Source organism: Labeo rohita, chromosome 18 (genome assembly GCF_022985175.1).
Source record: "Labeo rohita strain BAU-BD-2019 chromosome 18, IGBB_LRoh.1.0, whole genome shotgun sequence".
Taxonomy (NCBI): Eukaryota; Metazoa; Chordata; class Actinopteri; order Cypriniformes; family Cyprinidae; genus Labeo; species Labeo rohita.
In genome coordinates this window covers 24,058,850-24,084,647 of record NC_066886.1, presented here as the reverse complement: position 1 = coordinate 24,084,647, position 25,798 = coordinate 24,058,850, and the positions used below count along the sequence as shown (strand labels likewise).

General features: G+C 36.6%; 1 protein-coding gene across 4 annotated transcripts in view; it reads left to right on the top strand.

Moving 5' to 3' along the window:
* Positions 1-25,798, top strand: part of reln (reelin) — a 99,824-nt gene that overhangs the window by 25,618 nt on the left and 48,408 nt on the right. For all 4 annotated transcript variants that reach the window (XM_051134418.1, XM_051134417.1, XM_051134419.1 and 1 more), the window contains exons 3-7: positions 3,016-3,151; positions 17,116-17,186; positions 24,905-24,937; positions 25,052-25,130; positions 25,267-25,363. In XM_051134418.1, coding sequence (XP_050990375.1) covers positions 3,016-3,151; positions 17,116-17,186; positions 24,905-24,937; positions 25,052-25,130; positions 25,267-25,363 — 416 coding nt within the window. The remainder of the gene's footprint in view (positions 1-3,015; positions 3,152-17,115; positions 17,187-24,904; positions 24,938-25,051; positions 25,131-25,266; positions 25,364-25,798) is intronic.

Genomic DNA, 25,798 nt, shown 5'->3' with positions numbered 1-25,798 from the left:
AATGGCAGTGTAGAATGATTGGCAGATTATGAAATGAACCAATGGAAAAGCAGGGAAGGGTTGCCAAGTGATTGAGAAGCTTCTGGACCTCCATTTTCTGACCTTGGGTCAGTTTCTCAGGGGAACAAAGTGACTTTTGGCCAGCGATTCCATATAACGCAACACTATATCAACGACGTCATGTTCTCCGTTCGACTTTCTAGGAAGGCCCGAGAAGGCCAGACACATCTAAATCTCACTTACCCACCCATTGACATCCTGTATGTTTGATTAATAAATATTCATACCCTGCTGTTGCATGATGGATGATGAGCCGGTTCTGTGCGAGTGGAAACTATACCCTGAGATTCGGAGAGTCAGGGACGTGGCCGCATGGGTGGCAGAGAAGGTTTCAGGATCGAGAAAAGAAAGTCTCTTTTCTTAAAGTGACACTTGATAGATGACCAAACATCCCTACAAACCTTTAGTGTCAGCACTGCTATTGAAAACACTAAATAATGCATTTAATTACTGATAGGAACATACACTTTCCATTTGGAGATCAGTGCACGTTCACATAGTTTAATTTTCACATTTTAGAAAATGTTTGTCAACGACTCATTGCCTGAACCATAGATTTGACCTCATATATGGCAACACTGAGGTTAGAAGTAATGAGTCGGATTGTGCTTTATCCTACTAATATGTGTTGAGTTGAAATTATGAATCTGCATTTTAATGAGCAGCAGTGAGCATCATGCGTGCCAGTCTGTGCCACCCTGTGCCCATCTGTTGTGCGCCAAATCATCTTTCCTCTCATTTTAGAGGCCATTTGGAGTGAAAATCTCAGACGAGGCTATAGAACTCAGTGGAAAGCGTATGAGTGTGTGTGTGTGTACGTGAGCCTTCATGAAGGAAGGGAAGTGGGAGGGCAGAGGACTTTCTTTCAGCTCAAGTGCGGGTGGCCGTGGGAGATCGCAGGTCGCTCGACTGCCATTAATCACGGCCGACGGCTCTCTAGTTTTCTATCTGCATGTGAAAGGAAATGCACACATTGTTTATGGCATTGACTGGTGCTATTATTTCAGTCCTGTGAGAGAAGTTTACTCTGGACATCATAAATGAAATGGAAACAATCAATTTTCTCCTCGAGTGAGTGATGATATCAGCACACTGGAGGCCTGTTAACACTGACATGTGAGATCAGCCCTCTACAGCACATCCATCCTTACTAAACACGAAAAACTGGAGAAATACAAACTTCTGAGTTTCTCAGGATGCTTGGTTTTTAATGTTATTTATTCGATGGTGTTTTATACAACAGTGGTTTGGGTCTGAAACAAATACAGAAACAGAACATTTTGAGAGCTATAATTAACTACAAACATTTTCTGTCTGTTCTCTATCCTCTGTCTATTGTGATCAAGCTCCTATATGGATTCCACAGTGTAGCGGTTATCATATCTGCTTTACACGCAGAAAGTCCTGGGTTCAAGCCCCAGTGAAACCATGATTTTTGGGGGCAGTTGTGGCTTAACGGTTAGAGAGTCTGACTTGTTTGAGTCTCAGGTCCGGCAGGGATTGTAGGTGTAGGCGCTCTCTCCACCCTCAATACCATGACTGAGGTGAGTCCTTTGAGCAAGGCACCAAACCCCCAACTGCTCCCTGGGCACCGCATCAATATGGCTGCCCACGGGTTGTGTGTGTTCACTACTGGCTGTGTGCACTTGGATGGGTTAAATGCAGAGCACAAATTCAAAGTATGCGTCACCTTACTTGGCCACACGTCCTTTCCTTTCCTTTTTTTTTTTCAATAATTAGCAGTACAATTTTAACTGAACAATGAGCATTAACGGGGCAGTGCGTTGTTAGTTTGTCACTATACTGTTCATGTAATAATGCAGTAACGTTTGTTATTTATCTGCACATCGTTTAAAGATGCTGTATGTAATTTTTTGGGTGTTACATGGGATGCCAGATTAATGTGCAGAATGAACTAATTAATAATTAATAACAATGAATTAATGAACCCAAAACTTAAAGTAGAATGCAAAGGTATAGCCAATTTGAATTTGTAACTGACTTTCTGAAGAGTCAAACTATACTGCAGGCAAATTGCGGCTATACTGCAGGCTTTTTTTTTTTTGTCAAATCAGATGTTTACAGGCAGACTGTCTGCACTATTAATTGCAAGTGATCAAATCCGATTTATGTGTCCAGACCTATCTACATGGGTTGCTTGGTAATGACGCAGGCATACCAAAACAGATTTCAAAACAGATGCAGGAAAATTGGAGGTGCATCATCTCGTTCTCCAAATAAGCGCCCTGTTGAGGAGACAGTTGAGTTGAGGCATATATTGTGTTGTTCAGTGTCATAATCACAGCCAACTTTAGCTTCGTTTGAATACTGTATGAATACTTTCTTTCATTTCCACTAGTTTTGTCATAATCATTGTGTGTTGCATTAAGAGAGATGCAAAATACAATTTGAAATCCAGTTTGATCAGCCAGAGCATCCAGACTGAGATACTATAAAAATATGAGACTATAACTGACTGAGACTATAAAAATATGACTCAAAAAGCATTTCAAACCTCTGTATATGGTTCAAATCAGATTTGAAAAAACCCAGTTTTATGTGTTGTTTGCTGTTCAGACTTTTATGCCTGTAATTTTCTGTAGGATTAAGGGTATGGGTAGGGGAAGATAAAAGAAAATACAGTTTGTACAGTAGAAAGAACACTACGCCTGTGGAATGAACCCGTAATCATAAGAATACCAGTGTGTGTGTGTTTGTGTGTGTGTGTGTGTGTGTGTGTGTGTACATATGCTGCTGTACTAACATGACCTCTTGCTTACATAAATATACATAAATATACATAAATATAAATGTTGTACCTTCTGGAAAACATGTTTCCATGGTGTAGGTAAACTGTTTGTATTGTACTGATTTCCACAAATAGCTGTAAGGTTTTGTCTTACTAACGATGAGCTCACATCTGAAATGCTGTTTTAATATGTGTGTGTTTCTCAGGGGTGATGTCAGACAGGCAGTTCGGGACTCAGTTTGTGTGCAGTGTGGTGGCGTCTCACGTCAGTCACCTGCCCTCCACCAGCCTGAGCTTCATCTGGATCGCTCCTCCGCCCGGCACCGGCTGCGTCAACTTCATGTGAGTCACTCATCCAACAGCTCATACAAACCTCACTGCTCTATTTCAGGCATAAGGAAATCTCTGGCAAAAAAAAAAAAATCTGACATCATGAGGCAGATTTTCATGAGTGAGTGAATCCTGAGGCTCACCTGAGAGATCTATGTGTTTGCATAAAACATGCCACGCTTCCAGAAACCAAACACATCTCTGATGTAGGTTTGCAATAAATATGAATGCAGTTTCAGATCAACAGAAGGCCAGGGCTGTTTCTCAGAAAAATCATTTGTTTTAATGTTAGAATTGCAAAACAGACCAAAAGACTTGCTGAGAAGAGCTTTTCCCCCACACATCTAGATGTCACTCTTCCAATTCTAAGTGCAGAATCAAGAATGAGATCAACAAACATGATCAGGTTTGAATATTCATGCTGCTTTCACATCATTCCTACTACATATTTATGACTGGGAAACTTTGAGATAATTTTGATGCTGAAGTTTTCTTAGTTGGACAGAACTATTGCTGTAGTGAATTTTATTGGTCACAGCGGTTACAATCATATATATTTACATATTATATAAATAGCCTTACAATGCATATTGTATTTTACACAATGAAAACTTCACTGAAATTTCAAAATCATCAGACTGTTGTATATGTTCATATGTTGTCAATGAATAGGATGCTACATTTTATTCAAAATCTGCTGGAGAGTAACAAAAAATGTACAATGCATTTGGGCTTTAATAAGATTTCCTCAAGAAATAGGCAAGACTGAACCTGCTGCCCTGAATGATTCCTATTCTTTCTGACTACACACTTGAACACAAAAGAATACGTGTAGGAATTAGTGCACTAGGAAAAGTGCACTTAATATAATGACAGACTGCTTAGAAATATCTTATTTTGTGCTTTAAATTCCACACAAAGGCAAAGTAAAGGCACTCAATGCTTTGTGTCTGTTTGTGCAGATATACACATTCATTACATCCTCATCTCAAGGATAAATATGCCAGTTTGAAAGATCATATGGAGGCAAACAATCATTGCTAATAGCAGAGTGGTGTATGTTTGCGGTACTATAGCTCAGAGAACAAGCACGCAGATGGTGACAGTTCTTCAGATCGTCTACCGTGTCAATTATGCTGCTCCTCTGTCAGAGCAAAACCCTTGAGACCAGACGCTCATTTAAGAGCCGTTTTTCAGGATTCATGATGTGACCGTTCGCTGCCACACTTCACGGTTTTTCCCGTCTTTGTCAGGCATGCCGCTAACAAATCTCTGACGGCGAGGCCACGGGTTGACAGCTGCGGGTCAGAGGAGCTTTGCGTGTAGCGGTCCTATGCACACGTGTGTGTTCGTGCCTTCCTGCCGTTTGTCACTTTGAGAGTTTATATCACGCGGACAGAGAGCAGCGTTTCTGAACATTCAAGGCTGAATGTTTAGTCCTCATTCATAACCCTGCCATGAAAGCATGATGGGAAAAAAGCGCCGCTACTTCTGAGGGCGAGGAGTGTTTAGGCATGTCTGTTATTACGATTAATTGTGGTGGAATGGAGTACGGCTGTTTGTGATGGACCATCTGTTTAGGGCAGCCTGTGTTTCTGGAACATACAAAACAGTTTTGTTCTGTGTGCTTATTGTTATTTTCGTTTTCTGGAAAGAGTCAATCATATATAGTATCTTTGGCTAAATAAACCAATGCCAGATGTCAAATGAATGAACTGGTGCAATAAAATGAATGATTGAAGAACTGAAGAATGACACAGAGATTGTGAAGGGCAGCGAGTTTCATTGTTTAAATCTGAAAAATCAAAGACACAATGAGCTCGACAGCCAGTAAACATCCAGCATGGCGCAGTTAGTGAACATTTATTTACTGTCAGCTGTAGCATGTGAAATTCAAAGACACCAACTTAAAAATGGCAAATGACAATATTTTCCTAAAGAATTATTTTACTAAATAAAATATACAGACAGTCTGAAGTCTGTATATCAGAAAAAGAAGTGCACTTAATTGTATTAAATGTGCACTTGTAATGTACTAAAGATCGTATAATTATATTTTTTAAATACTGTACTTGTGGATATAATATTAATGAAAGAAAAGGCCACTTAAGTGTATTAGCCAGCTTTATAAGTGCACTTTGTAATAATGTCAAATTTAGTTTTAAAATACATTTAAAATACATCTTTTGTTGTTCTTTAAAACAACACTTATTTTGTTGTGTTACCTAACATACTAAAGCACATATAAAGTACTTAATTATCATTTTAACTTTAGTGTGTTATTCAAGATTGCATGTCAAAATTAATATATTTTAAGTGTACTAAAGGTGTAAACAGAAACATATTGAAATACATGGCATTCAAGTTTTAATAGAAAAGACATTCAGCAGTAATTTTAACCATATTTCAAGACAATAAAAGTATTTATGAAAAGATGGACTGAAGTCCAACTTAAACTTAAAGTTCAGCTAACTGCTTTTAATACAAATTTATTCAGTTGTAGATAACATGCAATTACATGCAATTGTAAAAAAAAAAAAAAAAAAAAAAAAATTTTATTAAGTTTACACTTAAGTGTATTATTTCTGTAGTAAGTACTCTTTTGTAAAAGTATGCTAAAGTGTTTGCTTTTCTGCAGTTATGCATAGATATTGGATGATTGAAACATTAAATTCTGAATGGGCATTAAATTCTCTTGGGCTGCTGACCGTAAAACCCTCTGCAGGTCTGTCAGGATTCAATGTGACATGCTCATGTAGACAGTCAGGGATCTCTGGAATCTAGATGCCTGACCTGCTGTTAAAAAGACGTTTGGAAAATGAACCTTTCCTTTTGGTGATGCAGTTAATAGGAACTACTGCATAATGAGCTGCAACCAATGGCTAACACTTAATAGCAACTCTTCTATAGTCTGTAGTGAGACATGACAGGGTGTGTGTGTGTGTGTGTGTGTGTGTGTTTATTATGGTTGGATGGAGGTTTGCAGCTGTTGTTAGGCCGGTCCGCTGGAGACTGAGGACCGAATAAAGCAGTTCTTGACCTTAGATCTGAGCAGATCTGCTGAATGAATCTATGTCCAATATAAAACACTGAACTTTATGTTGTCTGTAGAGAATGAGATCACACACTACAGTCCCTTTAGATGCCAAATGATGTCAGACTGCCTTAATGCTCTTGTTTGTAATTAGCTCTTAACTGTTGTCAAGGTCATTTCATTTTCACCTTTACTTAAATGACTTCCAGTGACCCGATATAATGAGCAGGTAATTTGCCAACAACTCCCTGGAAGCCACCTCTAAATGCTCATTAAATTTGCATGCGCAGAGGGAGTGCTCTCAACAACAAATGCTTCCTCACTCTCTATTCATTCGAGAACACGCCGTAATTTGATCAACGCAAGCGGTTAGACTCTCACGTCTTTCAGACAAAATAAGATAAGAGGAGAAAAAAGGAGGCTAAATATTGTTTTCGCTTGTGCTGATTGATTACTCGTCAGCCGTCGCAGCTGGTGCCCAACAAGAGAGATCAATCAGCCTATTAAACTATTATTTTAAAGGCTCAATCCAAATGTGTGAAATGAGCACATGAAACAGGCGGTGACACTGGATGTAATTCCTGTTATTAATCATAATTAGAGAGCAGTACAATGTTGTGCTATTTGAGGTTAAGTTTGAGCTTTCAGCAGTCGATGTGGGCATGGATCGCGGAATGTATCTAAAGAAGGGGGGGGGCCTAATTTGAATCCAGACACATGTATACTACACACATGGTATACACAAATAACATAACTTAAAACAGCAAAACTATGTGGGGAAGAAGCGCAGGATGAGCGATCCTAATGTGTTTGTGCATCCACACACGTGTGATGGGCCGCTGTCAGAGAGGGTTTACGATGATTTAGCTGTCAGACAGGTGCTGTGTGACCCGTTTGTGAGGACAACAATGTCTAATCACATAAGAAATCCATTCAGCATAATAACCCATTTCCAGAAGCTCCTTGACATGCTGTTGCTTTATTTACACCTGAGTCTGTGTGTGTGTTTAGAGTAACAGTGAATATGGAATAGACTTAGAGCTGGGTGATAAATGATATTATTGAGATTGCATTGATAAGCTCTGGACAGTTTTCCTCGATATGGATGAATCTAGCACCAGAAGAAATATGACAGCAGTTAGCCAGTGAATGTCTCTAATAAAGTCTGCACTGTCTGCATGTCTGGACGAATGGATAAAGTGCAAAGACTGATAAATGCAACTGAACGAGTTGGATGTTACTATGGGCATTATCTTATGGAAAGATAAACTGAAGTTGCCTAGGAGAAATGAGGTATTTTCTAAGTTCAACAAATAAATCGAGAGATTATTTGTTATTGACTGACATCAGTTATATAGAACCTAATGCAAATTAGATAATCCTAAACTGACAATACACTAAGGCCAACGGCCTCTGAAAAAAGAGAGGAGATTTTGAAGTTGAGGGAGAACATGAGATGGGAATTTTTCGACATACCCTAACTGTCATGAACCGGAAAAAAACTGTTCAGGCAGAGTGAGACAAGACAAGCTTTTGACATTACAAAAGAATATAAATTGTATTATTTTTATGAAACTAACCGATCGTTTTGCTAGATAAGACCCTTCTTCCTCGACTGAGATCGTTTACAACTGCATCTGGGATCATTTGAAGCCGCATTTAAGCTGCATTTTGGAAGTTCAAAATCGGGGCACCATACCAGTCCATTATATGGAGAAAAATCCCGAAATCTTTCCCTCAAAAAACATGATTTCTTTATAGCTGAAGAAAGACATGAACATCTTGGATGACAAGGGGTAAGTACATTATCTGTCGATTTTTGTTCTGGAAGTGGAATTGGACATGAATGCATTAAATGTATAAATAATGTTTTGATATTTTACTCTTAAAACGTTGAATGCTGATATCTGAAATTATTAAAAAAAAAATGATAAGGGACTTTAAATGTGAAATTAAAACCAGCAACTCACTGTTTATTATAAGTATATTATAATAAGTTTATTAAATTGCGATTGAACTGAATCATTTAAACGGTTGATTCATTCACAAAAGAAAAAACATCATGTTGTTCAGAGATGTAAAACAGTGCTGTTGCTGTATTTGGAACCTTTTTTTTTGGCAACATAGAGCAAAAATAAGCAATATGGTGTCTAAAACGTAAGCCTCTTAATATTAACTTCTAGGTTATTGAATTGTTGTATAAAATCAATATCACATTAGTGATTTTTGCGGAAAAAATGGCACTCTTCATGTGATATTGATTCACTTTATGAAATGATGTGAATATACATTTTCTGCCCCCATACCTTGAATTTTGGGAACATTCTAAATGCATTTTATTAGAATGAATCACACAGTGAAAGAACACACTTTAAATAAGCACAGTCAGTCTAGCTATTGTTTAAGCACTCATAACTCCTCTTATAATAAATGAAGCTGTCCATACATTGTATGATGAATGAATCTCTTACCTACATTGTATGTACATCTGCACTTTGTTGCTTATGATGAGGGAATTTGTGAGATTCAGTCTGAACAGTTTCAGCTATGACTATTCGGAACACCTCTGATTGGCCACTGCATTCTAAACTCGTCATGTGTGATTGGTTATAATGAACAACGCTGTAAAAACATGCAAAATAAATATAATAAAATATGATGTAACGTGAGCATATCTAAATTTAATACAGCAATCAAATTTTTTCATAAAATTTTCAGGGTGACCCCCAAGTATATGTTTTTGGGTGTTATGGGGGGTCCCTTAATGCTTATGGGAGGTCCGGGACCCCCCCAGCGCCCCCTCAGTTGGAACACTGGTGAGCACCAAGAGGTTCTTTGGTCTGAAACATGCAATCCGGAGCCTTGAAGGTGAAGGTTCTGAAGTCTGTACTGATGTTCCGGACTACCTGGAATGCGCAGACGGGAGGATCATTGTCATTGACTTTCTTAAAGGAAAAGTCCACTTCCAGAACAAAAATTTCCAGAAAATGTACTCACCCCCTTGTTATCCAAGATGTTCATGTCTTTCTGTCTTCAGTCGTAAATAAATTATGTTTTATGAGGAAAAATATTTCAGCATTTTTCTCCATGTAGTGGATTTCTATGGTGCCCCGAATTTGAAATTCCAAAATGCAGTTTAAATGCAGCTTCAAGCAATCCCAAATGCGGTTGTAAGCGGTCCCAGCTGAGGAAGCAGGGTCTTATCTAGCAAAACGGTTGGTTAATTTTATAAAAATAATACAATTTATATACTTTTTAATGTCAAACGCTCATCTTGACTTACTCTGCCTGAACTCAGACTTCTCCTTTAAGTCGTTGCAGAAGATCCTGGTAGTTTGTGACTTGCAAAAAGAGGAACGCTGAAGAGACGATTCTGAAATCATTTGGAGAAGATCTTGGCAGTTTGGAACTCGAAAGGAGAGGATCGCTGAGGAGAAGATTCTGAAGTCGTTGTAGAAGATTGGGGGCACTGAGCTTGTGGTTGTTGTTGCTGTGGCAGTTTCCAAACTCCCCAAACTCACTTCTTATAGAACTTTCTTGTTTCTCTGGCAGAGCAGCTTAGCTCTTGGCTTAGCAGTAGACCACACCACTTAGACCAACATGCAAGTTGGCACCTTTCAGATCCAGTGTTTTGACTGGCCGATGCCGTCAGAGGAAGCCATGGTGTGGCCCCTCTGATCTGAGGTCTATTTGCATAGCTAAAGTCTATGTTAAGACCAATGTCTTTAAAGTTTTTCTTATGGATTATTCACTTTCCAAACCAATTCCAGATTAACCTACATATTGTGCTCAAAATATGAAGACCAAACATCATTGTGTAATGCTGAGCATTGACTCGTGCATTCATATATAGAGTATACCTTAATCTGTAAGGTTGCATACGGTTCCACACATGTGGAAAGGGTTTTTTCCATGTTGACTGCTGTTCACTACATTTAAATATGAATTCCTTTACGTTGTCTTCCTCTCACTGTTCTTCGCTTTTTCTTGTGTTGAGCACATAAGTTCTCACTGTCATGTAAATACAAATAAGTCTTGCTATTACAAGTTTCTGTACAAAACTGCACTGGGACAGAAGAACGGTGTCTCAACGCTAATAGAACAAGCCCAAATAATGTTGGCATCCATGACTAATCAAACAGACCCAACGTGTTAATAATTGGTGAGTCTAGTAGGTGTAACTGTATGAGTGAATCAATGATCAGGTTTTTTGCCACAGGTCTTCAGCACTTCATATACAAGTTTTCTGCTGATGTGCTAATTTATTAGGTTGATCACACAGTGTTTATTTATTAATGCATTCATTGGCATTCCTGTAGTTTTAACAGAAAATCATGTCACTAACAATGCCAATGTTGTGGGTTCATTATCTAGGGAATGTATGAACCAATCAAATGTTTACTATGATGTAAGTCACGTGGTGCGTGGTGTGCATGAATGTCATGTGATGTAAAGCTTATAAGACTTCCAAATAAAGGCTTGATGGCTGATTTTTAAACACAGAAACTCAATCATGTTATGCTTGAGAACCAGTGATCTTCTGCATATTTGATTAATATGGATCAGGATCAGAAAGAGTGTGTTCACACAGATAAGAAAGCTTGTGTAGATAGTGTAGATATACTAACACATTAATAATAATATTAAAACAAGACAAAAAAACAATAATATATTACAATACAGTAGTAAAAATATAGAAATAATATAGAGTGTGAATATGCCATTCACAGTTTTGTATGTGCGTTGTTCAAAATTTATACACGAATCTAAGCCTAAATGAAATCTGTTTATCAATATAAAGCAATCATGTCTCTTCAGAAGACGTGGATAAAGCCGTTACATTTATATGAATTACTCTTATGATATTCTCGTTTTGTATTGCACTCCTGTAGAATATAAATGCATCAATACAAGCATTTTAGTGTACAAGTGTCATTGACCTTTAGTACACATACCAGTTAAACTACGGACAGAAGAATGTGTGGGACTAGACAGTAATGCAATCATAAAAGAGATAAACCTTTTTTCTGGACTGATTGATTATAACTTGCAGTTCTTGAGTTGTTATTGTGTGCTGGAGAATCTTGTCTCTCTATCTCTACACCTCCTTCTTCACTGAAGCATGATGTCCTCAAAGCTTGTCATGATAAACACCCAGCTGGCCATCTGTGAGAGAAACACACATACTGATTCAGTCTCAACGCTGACACTTGCCTGCTCATCCACTCAAATCAAATATGCAGGAAGACATATTAAACTAAAACATCAGATAATCTAAAACATCAGATCAGTCAGATGTCCTTGTGTCACGTTTCTCAGTGTAAGGTTTGTTGTCAGTTGTGTACATGAAGTTAAGTGACTTTTGAATCCAAAGTCAGATGATTTTAAATGATCACAGATGGAAATGATGTTCATACCTGAAAGCTTAAAAACACTTCAAAAGGTTTGTTAAACATTCATCTCCAGTATTTAGTGGAAACTGCTTACAATACGGTAAGCAAAGCTGTTTTGAATGTGTTATGCCAGACTAAACATGTATGAAAATAACTACACATTTTTTTATCTTCTTTGACACCAGACTTTGTGTGAGTAAGAGCATTAAACATATTAAATGAAGCACATTACTGTGTGTTTTTCCTCTAATGTTGCCATATTAGTGAACAAGCAGTCTGGGACTCGTTTCATAAATATTAAAGTGACTAGCTCCAACGTAACCTCCTGCTCTTCATTATGCTCGATGTTTTATTCATAAATTCCATTTCCAAATTTGTCTTTACCAAGCCCTCAAAGATGAATGTGATTTTGTTGTTTGTGTTTTTTCCCCCCCTCAACATCTCTCCCTCTCTCCCTTTTGCAGTTTGTTATTTATTCATGAGATGTTGTTTGGTTATTCATGAGAGCAGAAGCATAAATGCCTCACAACCATAAATGCTTTTGGTGTCAGAGACTAAATCTAAAACAACAGCCCAGCAAAACTCCTTCTGCCGACCTCATAACAAAAATGCTTTCTTAAAATAATTAGAAATATTTCACATTGAATTATAACTGTGTAATATTCCTATTTAGTTTTTAATAGATCAATCATGACCTGTAAAATCACGGGCTCCAGAAGGGACTTCAATACTAACCCCGGTTTAACACACCTGTTGCAAGTAATTCTGCATGCGCTAATTAAGTTGTTCTAGTGTTCGGGCTGGGTTAATTCTAAACTCAAGACACTGCTAAGAATTTATTAACCTGCTAAAAATTTGCTTATGTGTTTGGTTGTAGTATGTGTAGGATGGCCATCCGGCTCATACAGTATTTATGTCAAACAGTCCGGTTTTAAAACACCATGTCCATCTACCAGCAGAGGCTTGAATCAGAAGCTCATTTGTCCTCCTTTGAGATCGCTAGTGCTGAGGCAATAAAAACGTGTTTAGCTAAACTCAACTAACCACCTTTTACACAAATGTTGTTACAGTAGTCAAAAGTCTAATGCCCATAAAGGTACTAAATATTGGTTAAATGTTTTAAACATTTACAAATGATGAAAAGTTTTAAATTTAGACTGAGTACGGCAAAAACATGAAAAAGATTATTAATAATTGATTTGTAAAGATGTGTAAATAGAGTGAATTCAGGTCATTCAGAGAATTTTGCCATCAAGGTGACTGCTCATAAAGGTGCCAAATATGTTACCTTTCCAGACTGTGATTATGAGCTCATGAATAATATGTTAACAAGAATAGTTTGTGCTTAAAAGTGCTTAAAATGACTAATTAACCTATTTTTTAGCATTAAAAAGTACTTTAATAAATTAACAAGTACATTAACATTAAAACGTTTTTATTCATTGTATAATTCCTGTTAAAATAATTTGTAGATCTTTAAATAGTGCATGAGCATATGAATTGAATGTTTAATAACAATAACAATAACTAATGATCCCTTAAGCATTATATAATGTTTGTTAATTGATTTATATTCATTAAGTGATTTATTAATGAAGCTGTTAATTATTGTAAACCATTTGTCAAAATCATTTAAAGATTTTAAAAAAATGCATGATCATATGAATTAAAAGTTTAATTACATCTGAAAGCATTTCAATTTACATTAAAAAAATGGTCTGTTAATCATTAGGTAATGTTTAATAAGTACATTACCAATAACATTAACAAGCACATTATCTCACATTTGTAGATATATGAATATATAATAACTAACAATCTGTTAAGCATTATATAATATTTGTTTATGATTTCTGAATGAAAGCTATTATGAAGTGTTACCTTTCATGAATCTATATTCAGTCTATTTTATTTATACTTAAAACTCTAATCTCATAATATTATTTATGCAGTTGTAACTGTGTAAATGCATTCATGACATCTCAGAGCTGCATTAAACATGTTTAGATACACCTAAATGCCACTTCAGATGTAGCTTCAGTGCCACTTCTGCAGTGCAAAGATGGTTTTTGTTGATACTGATTTCACTGGTATCAGCCCTTTAGGGTTTTATTATTCTAAACGCATTTATTGAGTACCATTAATAATTTACATCAAAGATTATCCATCATCTTTATTTGGGTTAGAAAACCTGTCCTCACATGTAGTATGGAGGTGGAATCCAGAATCCAAAAAATATAAATAAAAAATGTATAACATCCTGTATATTAAAATGCTTTCAATCTGTTTTGGTTGAAAGTAGTACAACTACTTTCTAAATACATATGTTTTCAACATTTCATGCTAGAAGTGAAATCACAAGTATTGCAGTCCTTGATCATTACATTACGGGTGTGATGAAAGTCTGTCTAAAAGCAGTATTATGATGAGAATCTTCACAAATCAGACCCTGAAGGTTCTTAGATTTCTGACACAACCGTTGTTGATTTGGCTGCGTCCCATTAGTCCTTATGTATTTTAGCCCTCACATTTGCCTTCAATTCTTTATGAATTTTAGTCATTTCTGCACGTTTCTCTTGCTCTCTGTAAGACTCTCTGTGTTATGAGAACAATAAAAGTGAATTCATCAGTGAATGGACAAAGGAATCTGTAAAATGATTAAAATGTAAAAGTCTAAAATGAGATTTTGTGGCAGACAGTTGTCTTACATATGGTTATTGGAGCTACACGATGACCTGTGCAGCTCTTTGACCTGAAAGCAAACAGCTATTCATATCTGTAAACTGAAGGAAAGCAGCACAAAAACTCCTTCAGTGAATGCTGTAGAGCTGTGGCGTCTCTCAGGTCACAGCCAGAGTTTCAGGAAACACAGAAGATTGAACTGTAGAATCTGCTGCAGGTCTTTATCAAAGATGAGGTGAGATGTTGAATGAGGAGGCTGTGAAAGCCCACAGCGTGCGTGCACGGACACATGGGTCACAAGAGCACCTATTAATACATTCTGCTCTGGCTGAATTATATCCACACGCTCTGCTCAAGCTTCAGTTACAAAGTATTCATTCTTTAATAATGACAAATTAAAAAAAAATTAAAAGACTTATAATAAAAACAAAGGTGAAGAAAAGCTTTGGACAGGAACTTTGGAAGTGTTGGAAAATTAAATGCATTTATGATTTTTTTTCTCACTGTTGGACAGTAATTGTGAAATAAAACAGACTATAATGTGAATAATTAAATTATTAGATCTGTTAGTCTCTCTTTGCATTTTGGTTTATGTGCTTATAAGACAAGTGATATTTTTTTACACGTTCTGCTTAAAAACTCAGGGAAGCTTTAAAAACACCTGTTTGAGCTCTAAAATGTCTTACGAAATGATTTCTGCCCAGTCAAATTCTGGATAATTCTGGTACGTTCTTCAAAAACATACATAACACATAATTATGTAGATACTTGTGTGAATGGTGTAGAACATTGAGATTTTTTTAAATTGAAATATTTAACCAAAAGTTTCATTAGAAGTCACACTCCATCCATTCATTCTCAGTGTATGTGAATCTACCGCAGATATGTTTTGTCATCCTGAGCCAGGGTCTCTGGCTGGACCAATCACAGCTGTAATCCTCAGAGAACATTCAGAAGTAACGTTTCATAACTTAATAAAACGTTAGCAAAATGTTCTTAGAATGTTTTGTTTTTCAGATGGAGAGTTTTCTGGTCTTTAAAGTGCCCCTATTATGGATTATGAAAGGTTCATATTTTGGTTTTGGGAGTCCCCAACAACAACATCATTTTCTTATATGCATTTAGTTTTACTTTCATTGCTCAACGACTCCCAAACAGTTCACTCAAAGATTAATTTTTCCAAACCCCCTCCTTTCCGTGACACTAATCTGCGGTGATTGGTCCGATGACCCAGTCTGATTGTGATTGGCAGAAATGTACTGATAAAGCACTTCAGTTTGTACACCAATTCATTGCTCTATTCTTTATCATAACTCCAAGTAATAACAACAACAAACATCCACTATTCATCGAAACATTTCTAGACAATTGCGAGCAAACAGATATTGCTGTTAACCGGTTAGCCAGAGACCCACAAGCTGACTAAATGTGCACAACTAAATATGTATTTTGCATGCTACAGAGTGCATGAGAGCAACAATTTTTAAAGGATTTCTCTTTCAGAATACAATTTCCTGATAATTTACTCACCCCCATGGCATCCAAAATATGCATGTCTTTCTTTCTTCAGTCGTAATGAAATTAAGGTTTTTGAGGAAACATTCCAGGATTTTTCTCCATAAAGTGGATTTCAATGGTGGCCAGCAGGTTCAAGGTCCAAACTGCAGTTTCAATGCAGCTTCAAAGGGCTCTAAACGATACCAGCAGAGGAATAAGGGTCTTATCTAGGATCTTATTTCTCCTCCAACTTCAAAATCGTCCTACATTGCAGTTTTACCTTTTTTGTAAAGGGTGTTTGACCCTCCTTGCACGTTCACTTTGTAAACACTGGGTTAGTACTTCTGCGGCAATGTAGGACGATTGAAGTTGGAGGAGAAAATGAGATGGGAGTTTTTTGACATACCCTAACTGTACCTTAACTGATTTACCCTCACAGTGCAAAGCACAGCATCTTCTTGACAAAATGCTATCCACAGGAATCCGCTACGGTCTTTGAGGGAGGGGAGGTTCAAGTTTTCCCGGGTCTACGCACGCAACGTGGGCGGGCGATATGCTAATGCTTCATGTTGATGTCAACGTGAAACAGCTTGGGATTCATTTTGAAAACAACTAATTTAAATGACTCGGAGTCAGCTCTTTCTTTTGAGAGGCAATTACTTTGTACGTGATGCACTTTCAGATATAAAACTTTGCAGGATGTTTTTATTCACTTGTTGTTACACACTGCAGGAAAGGTAATTTTCAAAAATCCATAATAGAGACACTTTAATAATGTAGTCAAAACGTAAGCACATATTTATTTATACATTGCTCATAGAACGTTTTATTTCCGAAACATTTAAGTTAGACATTCATCTAACTTTTTTAAAATTACTAAATTTAATTTACATTTAAATTACTACTTGTTTCAGAACGCTCAGAGAACATTAAAGAAAAACGTTCACATATTTGCAAAATGATCCTTGAACGTTCGCATAACCAATAAAAAGTTTTTTTTTTATTTACTGTTTTGAATGTTCAGACAATATTCAGAAATAAAGTTTTATAATGTTCTTAGACCATTTTTGTCAGATTTGAGGTGTAAGTATATATCAAACCTATACCCCTGTTTACACCAATGCAATGAGACTCCTGTCATTAAAGATGCTCATTAAGCCTCATCCTCCTCCTGACCTCTTGACCTCTGATTGCTGTCTCTGACATAAAGACCTACAGCCAGATTTCAGATCTCCTTCAGAACTTTAATTCACTTCCAGCAGAAACACTTCATCTTCTTTTAGGTAATAGGCATGTTATCGCTCTCCTCTCCTTCTGCTGGCTGACGCTTTGTCATATTTCTCTCTTTCTCTCGGTCTGTTGTCCCTCAGGGCCACAGCGACGCACCGAGGACAGATCATCTTCAAGGACGCTCTGGCGCAGCAGCTCTGTGAGCAGGGAGGTGAGGAGCATCTCTGATCCGTAAACTTCAGATGGGTGTTAAAAAAAATCACAGAAAAACTCAATATGCACAGAGTCTGTTCTTCACGATGTGCAGCACATCATACGCCAGAGCCCACATGCATTTGTATACAGTAACAGTAAAGGTTGAATAGTATTAATGTTGTGCTCACCTGACAGTCCATTTGCCAAATCATAAGAACACAGAAATACTAAAATGTGTATCTATGTGTGGAAAGACAATTGATGCAAACATTCAACCTGTCGAGCACTGAATAACACACAATATAAGGGCATGAAAGTTTTTCCAGCACTTACACATTAAGATTTTTAAGAAATCCATTTCAAGTTTGAAGGGCTTAAAGCTTTGAGTGGTTAAAGGAATTATAAATATCCCAGCAGGACTGAAGACGTGAAATAGAGAAATGGGGCGAATCTCCGTCAGTGATGAGACATGAGCAGATTAACACACAGCTCAAGAAAGATCTGAGACTGAGAGCCGCTGAAGGTTTAAGAAAGTAAGCGAGGATGGCACAGACATTTGACTGGCTGATAATGTTTTAGAGCGGCATGTGCAGATGTAGGGTTAAGGGTTAGCAAGACTACAACCAACGGATAGGACACATTTCAGCAGTGCTGTGGACTCTGAAGTGAGCATCCTATCCTCTCCATTATCTTTTTCAAACAAACAGACCAAACCAGCTCTGAGAAGAATTACATTTCAACATTTCAAAAAGGATATCAAAAATAAGCAAAAAGATAAAAGTACAAGGGAAAATACAATACAGAGTTGTTAGTAGAGAGTTTTAGTCATATTAAAATGCACTTGTATTAGTCAATGAGATGAAACACTTGTGTAAGTCACTGTATAGCACTATAGAGAGCAGACAGTAACCTTAGTTTACATCATACCATGAGACACACTGTTGGATGAAAGACATCAACCTGAAGTCATTGAAGTCATTAACCTGATTCAGATGATTTTATGAGGATTTGTGTGTCTACCCTTATGAAAAAGAAACTTACTTTTAAAAAGAATACTTATTGTGGAAATAATATACTTTAAAACAATAGACTTAATGCAGTTAGCTGGAACTTTTGACCCACTTCAAAGTTTAATTTGACATTATTACAAAGTGAATTTTGAGTGTGCTTAAGTCACTTAAATGACCTGTTATTTCATTATATTATCTGTAAGTATGGTTATTTAAAAATAAATACTTGTAAGATTTAAAGTGCACTACAAACATACATTCAGTACAAGGTTACACTGTATTTTAAGGTGTCCTTACAGTGTAATTGGATACTGAGTAATATTTTATCTTTAACATGTAGATACTGTATGGGTAGAATTAGGGTTTGGTTTAGGATTAGCTGCGTGTAATAGGCATAAACAAGGACACTGTAAAATAAAGTGTTGACTACAGTTCTTTTTCACAAGGATACTTGTTTTTTTTTTTTTTATTACGTGGCAACTGTGTTTATAAAAGCAACAAGGATGACAGTAGTCTTACAATGCGAATCAAATATGAATTTGTAAGTAATTTGAGAGTTTAATTTGGAAAGACTAATTTGGAGATTTATGACAATGATTTTTGTGGTACTAGTAATTCTGACCAGTGGATTTCAGGCAGTGTTCAATGCAGCAAGCTTTTAAAGTTAAAAAGCTCACTGACTAGAAAGACAGTTTATAATTTAACAGTGTCTGAGCTCACAGCAGGTCTGTGCTGAAAGGTTTATGTTATTGTTATGGAAAAAATGAATGGATTTGTACTCTGAAACCAGGCTGTTGCATTTTGTTAGTCAATGTTTACCATTAACGAACGAGCCAGAAGACTAGCTGGAATGAACTGACAAATGACAGTGTGAATCAATAGATAAACACGTAAAGGCATGCTAAACAGATATGAAAGACTATCAGAGCAGATGAGAACTTCACGAGGGAGAGAGAGAGAGAGAGAGAGAGAGAGAGAGAGAGAGAGAGAAAGCTGCAGATGACTCTAGTATATCAAAGAGTGATATCTGTGACAGGTCGGGATGAGGAAAGGCGACCAGAGAACTCTGCAATTTCCAGCCGCTCCATAAATTAGGGCTTTATGGGACACGCTGGACTCGTATCCCTGAGGATTGATTATCGAAAAGTGACTATAACTCACGGGGGGCGATCGGTGTTGGGCAGAGGAAAGGAGAGGAGGACGATCAGAAGCAGAGCAGATATACGACAGCAGACGCCGCGGCCTCTAGATGGAGAGACGCGCTAAAGATGAAAGATGCGCCGCTGGAAAATAATGTCCTGCGCCTCAGACACCCCAACGCAAGTGCTCGCGCTGCTTAATAACACCCTGTGCCAACTTTCATCTGAATGTCCGGCTTTGCATTAGAGAAGTTGGAGAATGAACTGGCCCGCTCCAAATCTGCAGCCGAGGCTCATGGGAAGCGCGGGGCTGTTAAACTGTCAGTGTAAGCCGGTCGCATTAGCACAGATCTACAGGAAGAGCGCCGGAGGTAATTAAAGTTCTTAAGAAAGCGATCGAGGATTAAACTAAGCCTGAAACGAGTGCGACTGTCTACTGTGTGAAGGCCTGATGTAGAAGGAAGAAGAGGTCGACAAATGCACGGCAGAGAACGAAAGCAGAACTCCATAGACAAAGATCATGTGCAGCGAGAGATTATTGCACTCACTGTGTGTGTGTGTGTGGGTGGGTGTTCACTGGAAAAGCTGTTTAACATGTTAGTAAACAGTGTCAGAGTGATAATAGTGAACATTCACCATGACTGTTGTTATAATCTGCCTTTTCATCCAAACACTTGATAATGTTGTAGTGCTATGCTACAGAGGAGGACAATGAGAAAAACCAGAGCCGTTCCTCCCGTTACAGCATTAATAGCACACAAGTCAACAAAACATCGTTGCTGTTTAGTTTCCAGCCTGATCTCAGGAGAAACGCTCTGCAAATGGTTTTACAAAAGCACAGTTTGTCCCTCCTGCTATAGGCCAATACAAATAAGACTTAAATACACACAACAAGCTGAATAAATATCCAAACAATGATCTGTTGACTTTTAAATAAGCTCACCCTGTTTGGATGTTAAATCTGATTTTAAAGATGAGATTTTCTAAGGCAGTGAAGGCATTTACAGTACTCTGAATGCCTCTTTGTGCTGAATGAATGTTTCAGTCTGTTTTCATGATTTTGTCAGTACTGCAGACTTATTCAACAAATATTTGCATTGGGATACTGCAAACTATATTCCAAAGCATTATTAACTGATAACCTTTCTCCGTGATCTTGATTCGTCTGGGAGTAACAGTCGCAGTAGCGCCACTCAGTGGACGTTTGATTAGAAACTGCAGGTGTTTGAACCTGCAGCTACATGCAGAGCTCGACAATTACAGTCACATACGATAGTCACATTTGCTCACGAGACTTTCAGTGTGTGTGTGAGTTCTAAAAGAAATAGGTCATCATATGAAACAGAGCAAGGTTGCTTTATCATTATAATTGTGATGGATTTGGGGTAAAGATTATCTGAGGTTATTGAGGAAAAAGACTGAATATATGTTTTTGGGATATTGGTGTAGAAGATGAAAAGGTTTTTCCTGAGAAGATGAAGGTATTTGAGTGTAAAATGTAATGTGGATAATTATAGCGAGACGTGTCAGAGGCTTTAGATAAGCAAAGACTGAATGTCAAGCTCAGCCATGAGATTAAAGAGAACCTGCAATGTTCACTAAAGTCAGTTATAAATGTATATGTTGTAATGTTTCATTTCATCTGTAAAAAAAAAAAAAAAAAAAATGCATTAAGGAATAACATCCTTGGGTCATTCCATGAAATTGGTGCCTTTTGCGTCCCTAAGAAATAATCATTCAGAATTAATAATAACCAATAAATCTGTGATTTAAAAACATAACAAAATGTATTCTTTCATCAATATTACATCAAATTGAAGTCAATTAAATATTATTTTAAATCATTTAAATAATATTTATGCTGATAAAAGTAAGGTTTTTGGCCTGTCCCTCGCTATATTTTTTTCTTTTCCAGCAGGACTTTTTATTTGCAAAATGAATACAAAAATCACATTTGCATATTGGTCTAAATACAGTCTAAGCAAAACATTTGCATATTGTTCTGAATACAGACTCATTGTTAAGCAATGTTTTTGGCATAAGTGAACATTTTTCTTATAAAATATAAGTCCCCTGATTCTCCTGATTTCATGTGAGCCCTGTTACCCTCATCCAAAAAAAAAACCCCTTGTAAATAACAGTACATTCAAGTGACATCACTTTTAGGAGGTTACATCATCTCTCAACCAGGATTCCAACACTTAAGGGGAGACACTCCAGGCAAAAAGAGTGTTTTTTCATGCACCTGTCAAGTTTGAGATTTTGGGCTTTTTGGTTTTTCATAAAGTGCTTTTTTTTTGTCAAAAGTGGAAAGAAAACATCCAAAAGACAGTGTTTCTTTTATAACATCTATTTGTGTCAATAGAAAATAAACATATTTTTAAAGGCCATTTTCTCAAAATTAGATTTTTTTTTCTCCTACACTGAGCCATATATATCAATTTCAGTTGCACCTACACACACACCAAACTTTACATTTTTATTCCTGTTTATAACCTGAAGGTTTTTACAGAGGGATTTGTTTACCCCACCCCCACCCCCACAAAAAAAAAAGAAGGTGAAAATATATTGTTTTTGTTCTTTTCTAAGTAAAGATACGTTCTAAGTAAAGATACGTAAAATCCTTCTGTAAAAACATTTGACTCTATATGTCAACTGAATGAAACAAGAATTTTGAAGAATTTCATCCAGTGTTTAGATTTTTGTACTAGAAATGTATGCAAATTAGCACATATTTCATTAAATAATGCCTCATTTGCATATTTAAACCTAACATTTTAGAAAACTTGTAATACAAAAAATGTTTCTGTCATTCAGTGTTACTGTTAATAACCTGTTACTTTCAGCCCTGTTACTTTTCAGAGTAACAGGTTTTGATGAATGGGTAACAGGGATGACATGAATTAGGTGTCACGCTTTTTGAAAGATTGTCTGTGTAAAATTCAAACATTTTTACAGGTCACCCTGGGTGTATTATTAAGCTAATGCCTATATCATTAAGAGTGGTTGGCATATGAGCATCAGTTACATTTTTAATTAGTAGGGTGACTGCAGACCCTTGCCCCATTCTTGCAATGTTCGAGAAAGTGAAACCAAATTTCAGCATCAATCTTGGTCTGGTTTCAAATAATCACAGAAAGACCAAGTTCTGATAATCTTTGTTGCCTAATAATTTAACCAGATCAGTATATTTTAAATTCTGTGAGGGGACACACTCACACAGGCAAACAGATGAAAAATTAGATCTCTTGGAAATGCAATGTTCTAAATCAACAATGAACTCACTTTGATTGTTTACCCATGTCCTCCTACATTATCAGCACTATATTTTCCTGTTTAACACTGTAAAGCTACTTTGACACAATCTGTATTGTATAAAGTGCTAAATAAATATAGGTGACTTGACTTGATTAATACAACTATACTGTAAGTAAGTGCAAAACATAATGAAGTTTAACATGTTAAAACTTTACAGTGTTATGTAAAGGTGTAGTGTGCTGAAGAATGTGTCCTGTCATCCCCGTTTTTCTGGTCAGTCCTGTGACTATGATGTCAATCCTGTTGCTGTCATCAATTTAATAAAAACGATATATATATATATATATATATATATATACATATATATAAATATATAAAAATGATATTTGATAAAGCCTTCCAGGTTTTTCCATTGTAACTTTAACTATATTTTATTTTGGACAAAGCCCCTTTTTTAATATCTCTATTTGTAAAAATATATTTTTTTCATAATTGACATGGTCGCAATTCAATATGAGGATGTTCTTGGTCATCTTAATGACAAATATAAAAATATACAGAAAAAACCCAAAAATCCAAAACGTGAAACAATCTCAGTGAACTAAGGGACTAAAATGCTGCTCATATATTTAAAAACTATCACATAATTCTAAATAAATGGAAAGTATATACAGTAATAACACTTGTGTCTGTTACAGGGTTGACAAAAATACCAAGACACGAGGTAAAATAATAAATTACATAGCCTGAGATGGCACAATACAATTTCTTGTCATTTTAAGGTGTCTTAATTTCATGGATTTTTTTTTTTTTTTTTTTAAATGTTGATGTCTTTTTTCTTTTTTCAATTTTTCCAAGTGGAAAAGGTACAGATTTCATGGAATGACCCCCTTATACAATCAGTTTGTCTAGTTGAGTTAAACCTTTTGTGTGTTGGGGCCTTTCATACATTTAAATCCCTGTGATTTTTATGATCTTCAGAACATAACATGAATTAAAATAGCAAGCTTTTGTTCATGTGAGATAATTAGATGTTTATTAGCCCTCAGCAGTTTCTGAAGGAAGTGAGTACATTCTGAGCAGGAGGATGATGTGTAGGGAAAATTATGGTGAAGATATTTCAACTTTTTGTTAAATATATATTTGACTGAATGTCCAATTTATTGCACCAAATGTACTGTCAGAAGTATTGGTGTTTATGACCAGAGGTTCATTTAATTCAGTATAACATCTGGTTCAGATAGTTGTACCTTCAAACAGAAACAAACACTCAGAGAACAGCCTGTCAAATCCTGACATCTGGAGCAGTAGTCTGTCAAAATAATTCAATTCAAAGTAATTCCACAAAACCCATCCAGTTTATTCATTCAGTTCTTTTTTGAAAATCTGGATCAACAGCTGTTTTAGATCCCTGTATGTTTCATGTGATTAGACTTAATATAGGGTTTGGTTTTACTGCAGTGTTGGACTTTGTACTGAAATGTGTTATTTGTCTGCATAGACTACAGTGCGGCTTTGGGATTGCAACATAAGCACAGATCTTTCAAAAGCATTCAAACAGAAATGTATCAAACTAATAAAAGAATCAAAGGATTTATTCCTCAGTGACCTTTAGTGAAGAAAACATTTCATTCTTCATCCACATTTTTCTCCAAAAAAGTCGATAGCAGGCTGTACTTGAATTTTCATAGCTTTGTAATGGAATCCAGACACCACAGACGGAGAAAAGTAGTGTTAAATTCTCCTACATCAGTAATATTTTGTTGAAGTAGGAGTTAGAGACTCATGGGAGTGACATTGTCCTAGTTTTTTAAATGAAGTGCAGAGAAACCGTTTCCCTTAATATAGAGCTGTGAGACACAGATCATTAAAGTCATTATGACAAAATAAACTCTAACAGTGAGATCAGGACCCTGACGATCATCTGTGCTCTCCTCAGCCTCCAGCCATCGATCAAAAGCTTTATCATCATTGTAAAATCAAGTCCTCCAGGGTGATGCCAGTCAGTTCTTGAGGAAAGCAAGAGACGGCAGAGTGATACGAGACACACAGTTGAATGCACAACTTAACTGTCACTAGAGAAAAATGACTGAGAATCAGAATATTCTAGAACGCTGTGTAATGAAGTCATTTAATGTTTGCAATCTTCTGTTTTAATTACAGAATAGGGTCTCACTTTAAGAGGATTCAATGTTCATTGCATTTGTATTTATTAAAATATTCCCTACCAGTCTTTCTCCTTTTATCTCATTTATCAATGGAAAGTCTAACATGTATGCTGTTAGAAAAGTTCAGTGTGAAAGATCTTTTTGTTTTGTCTCTTTAAGCTCCCACTGAATCTCCTCTTCGGCCAAGTCTAGGTGAGTAAACTATCAGCAAATACATGCATGCTGATGTTACTCCTCGCTGCTCCTCACTGCTCCTAACTGCGCTCCTGTTTCTGTCCTCTCTTACTGTGTGTCACTAATGTAAAGCTGTGGTTCATGGTGATCATGCTGTTCTCCGGGATGATTTTGAACACAACACACAAGAAGAGCTTAATCTCAATATCTGGTAGGTAACACTTATCTTTCTTTGAGTTGTTTACTTGGTGGTAAGGCTGCTTTTATTTTTCTAGACAGTATTTTGTATTGATGCCATATAGACATCTAGATGATGTGTTTATTGTCCATGTCTGGTTCTCTCACAGGTCAGACTGCAGTAACTGTGAGGTTGGAGAACAGTGTGGTGCACTGATGCATGGAAAAGCAGTGACGTTTTGTGAACCCTTTGGACAGAGAGAACTGGTAACTGTCTTACAACAGATGTAATCAAGTAAAAAACAGCATGTTTTGCCCTGATAGTCCTGATGCTGACAAACCACAGCGGGCAGCGAGTTGTTTTCCAAACATTTAGATCCACTTCTGCCATATCATTTGCACTATCATTTACCTGCAGAATATCACCTGTGTTCAGGAGTATAATTATAGCAAAAAGCGTAAAATAATCAAATTTAATCCTTTATCGTTTTGATCAGTTTACATGTCAATAGATGGGTTACAATTTATTTTGATAGTCCACTTTAGATATTCTATTAACTATACCTTAATATACTATGACTGCTAGTTGACATGGAGTTGCTTTTAGTTAGTAGAATGACTATCGTGGACTATCAAAATAAAATATTAGCCAATAAAATTACACACACACACATTAAAGACCCCTCTAAACCATGTTTGTAT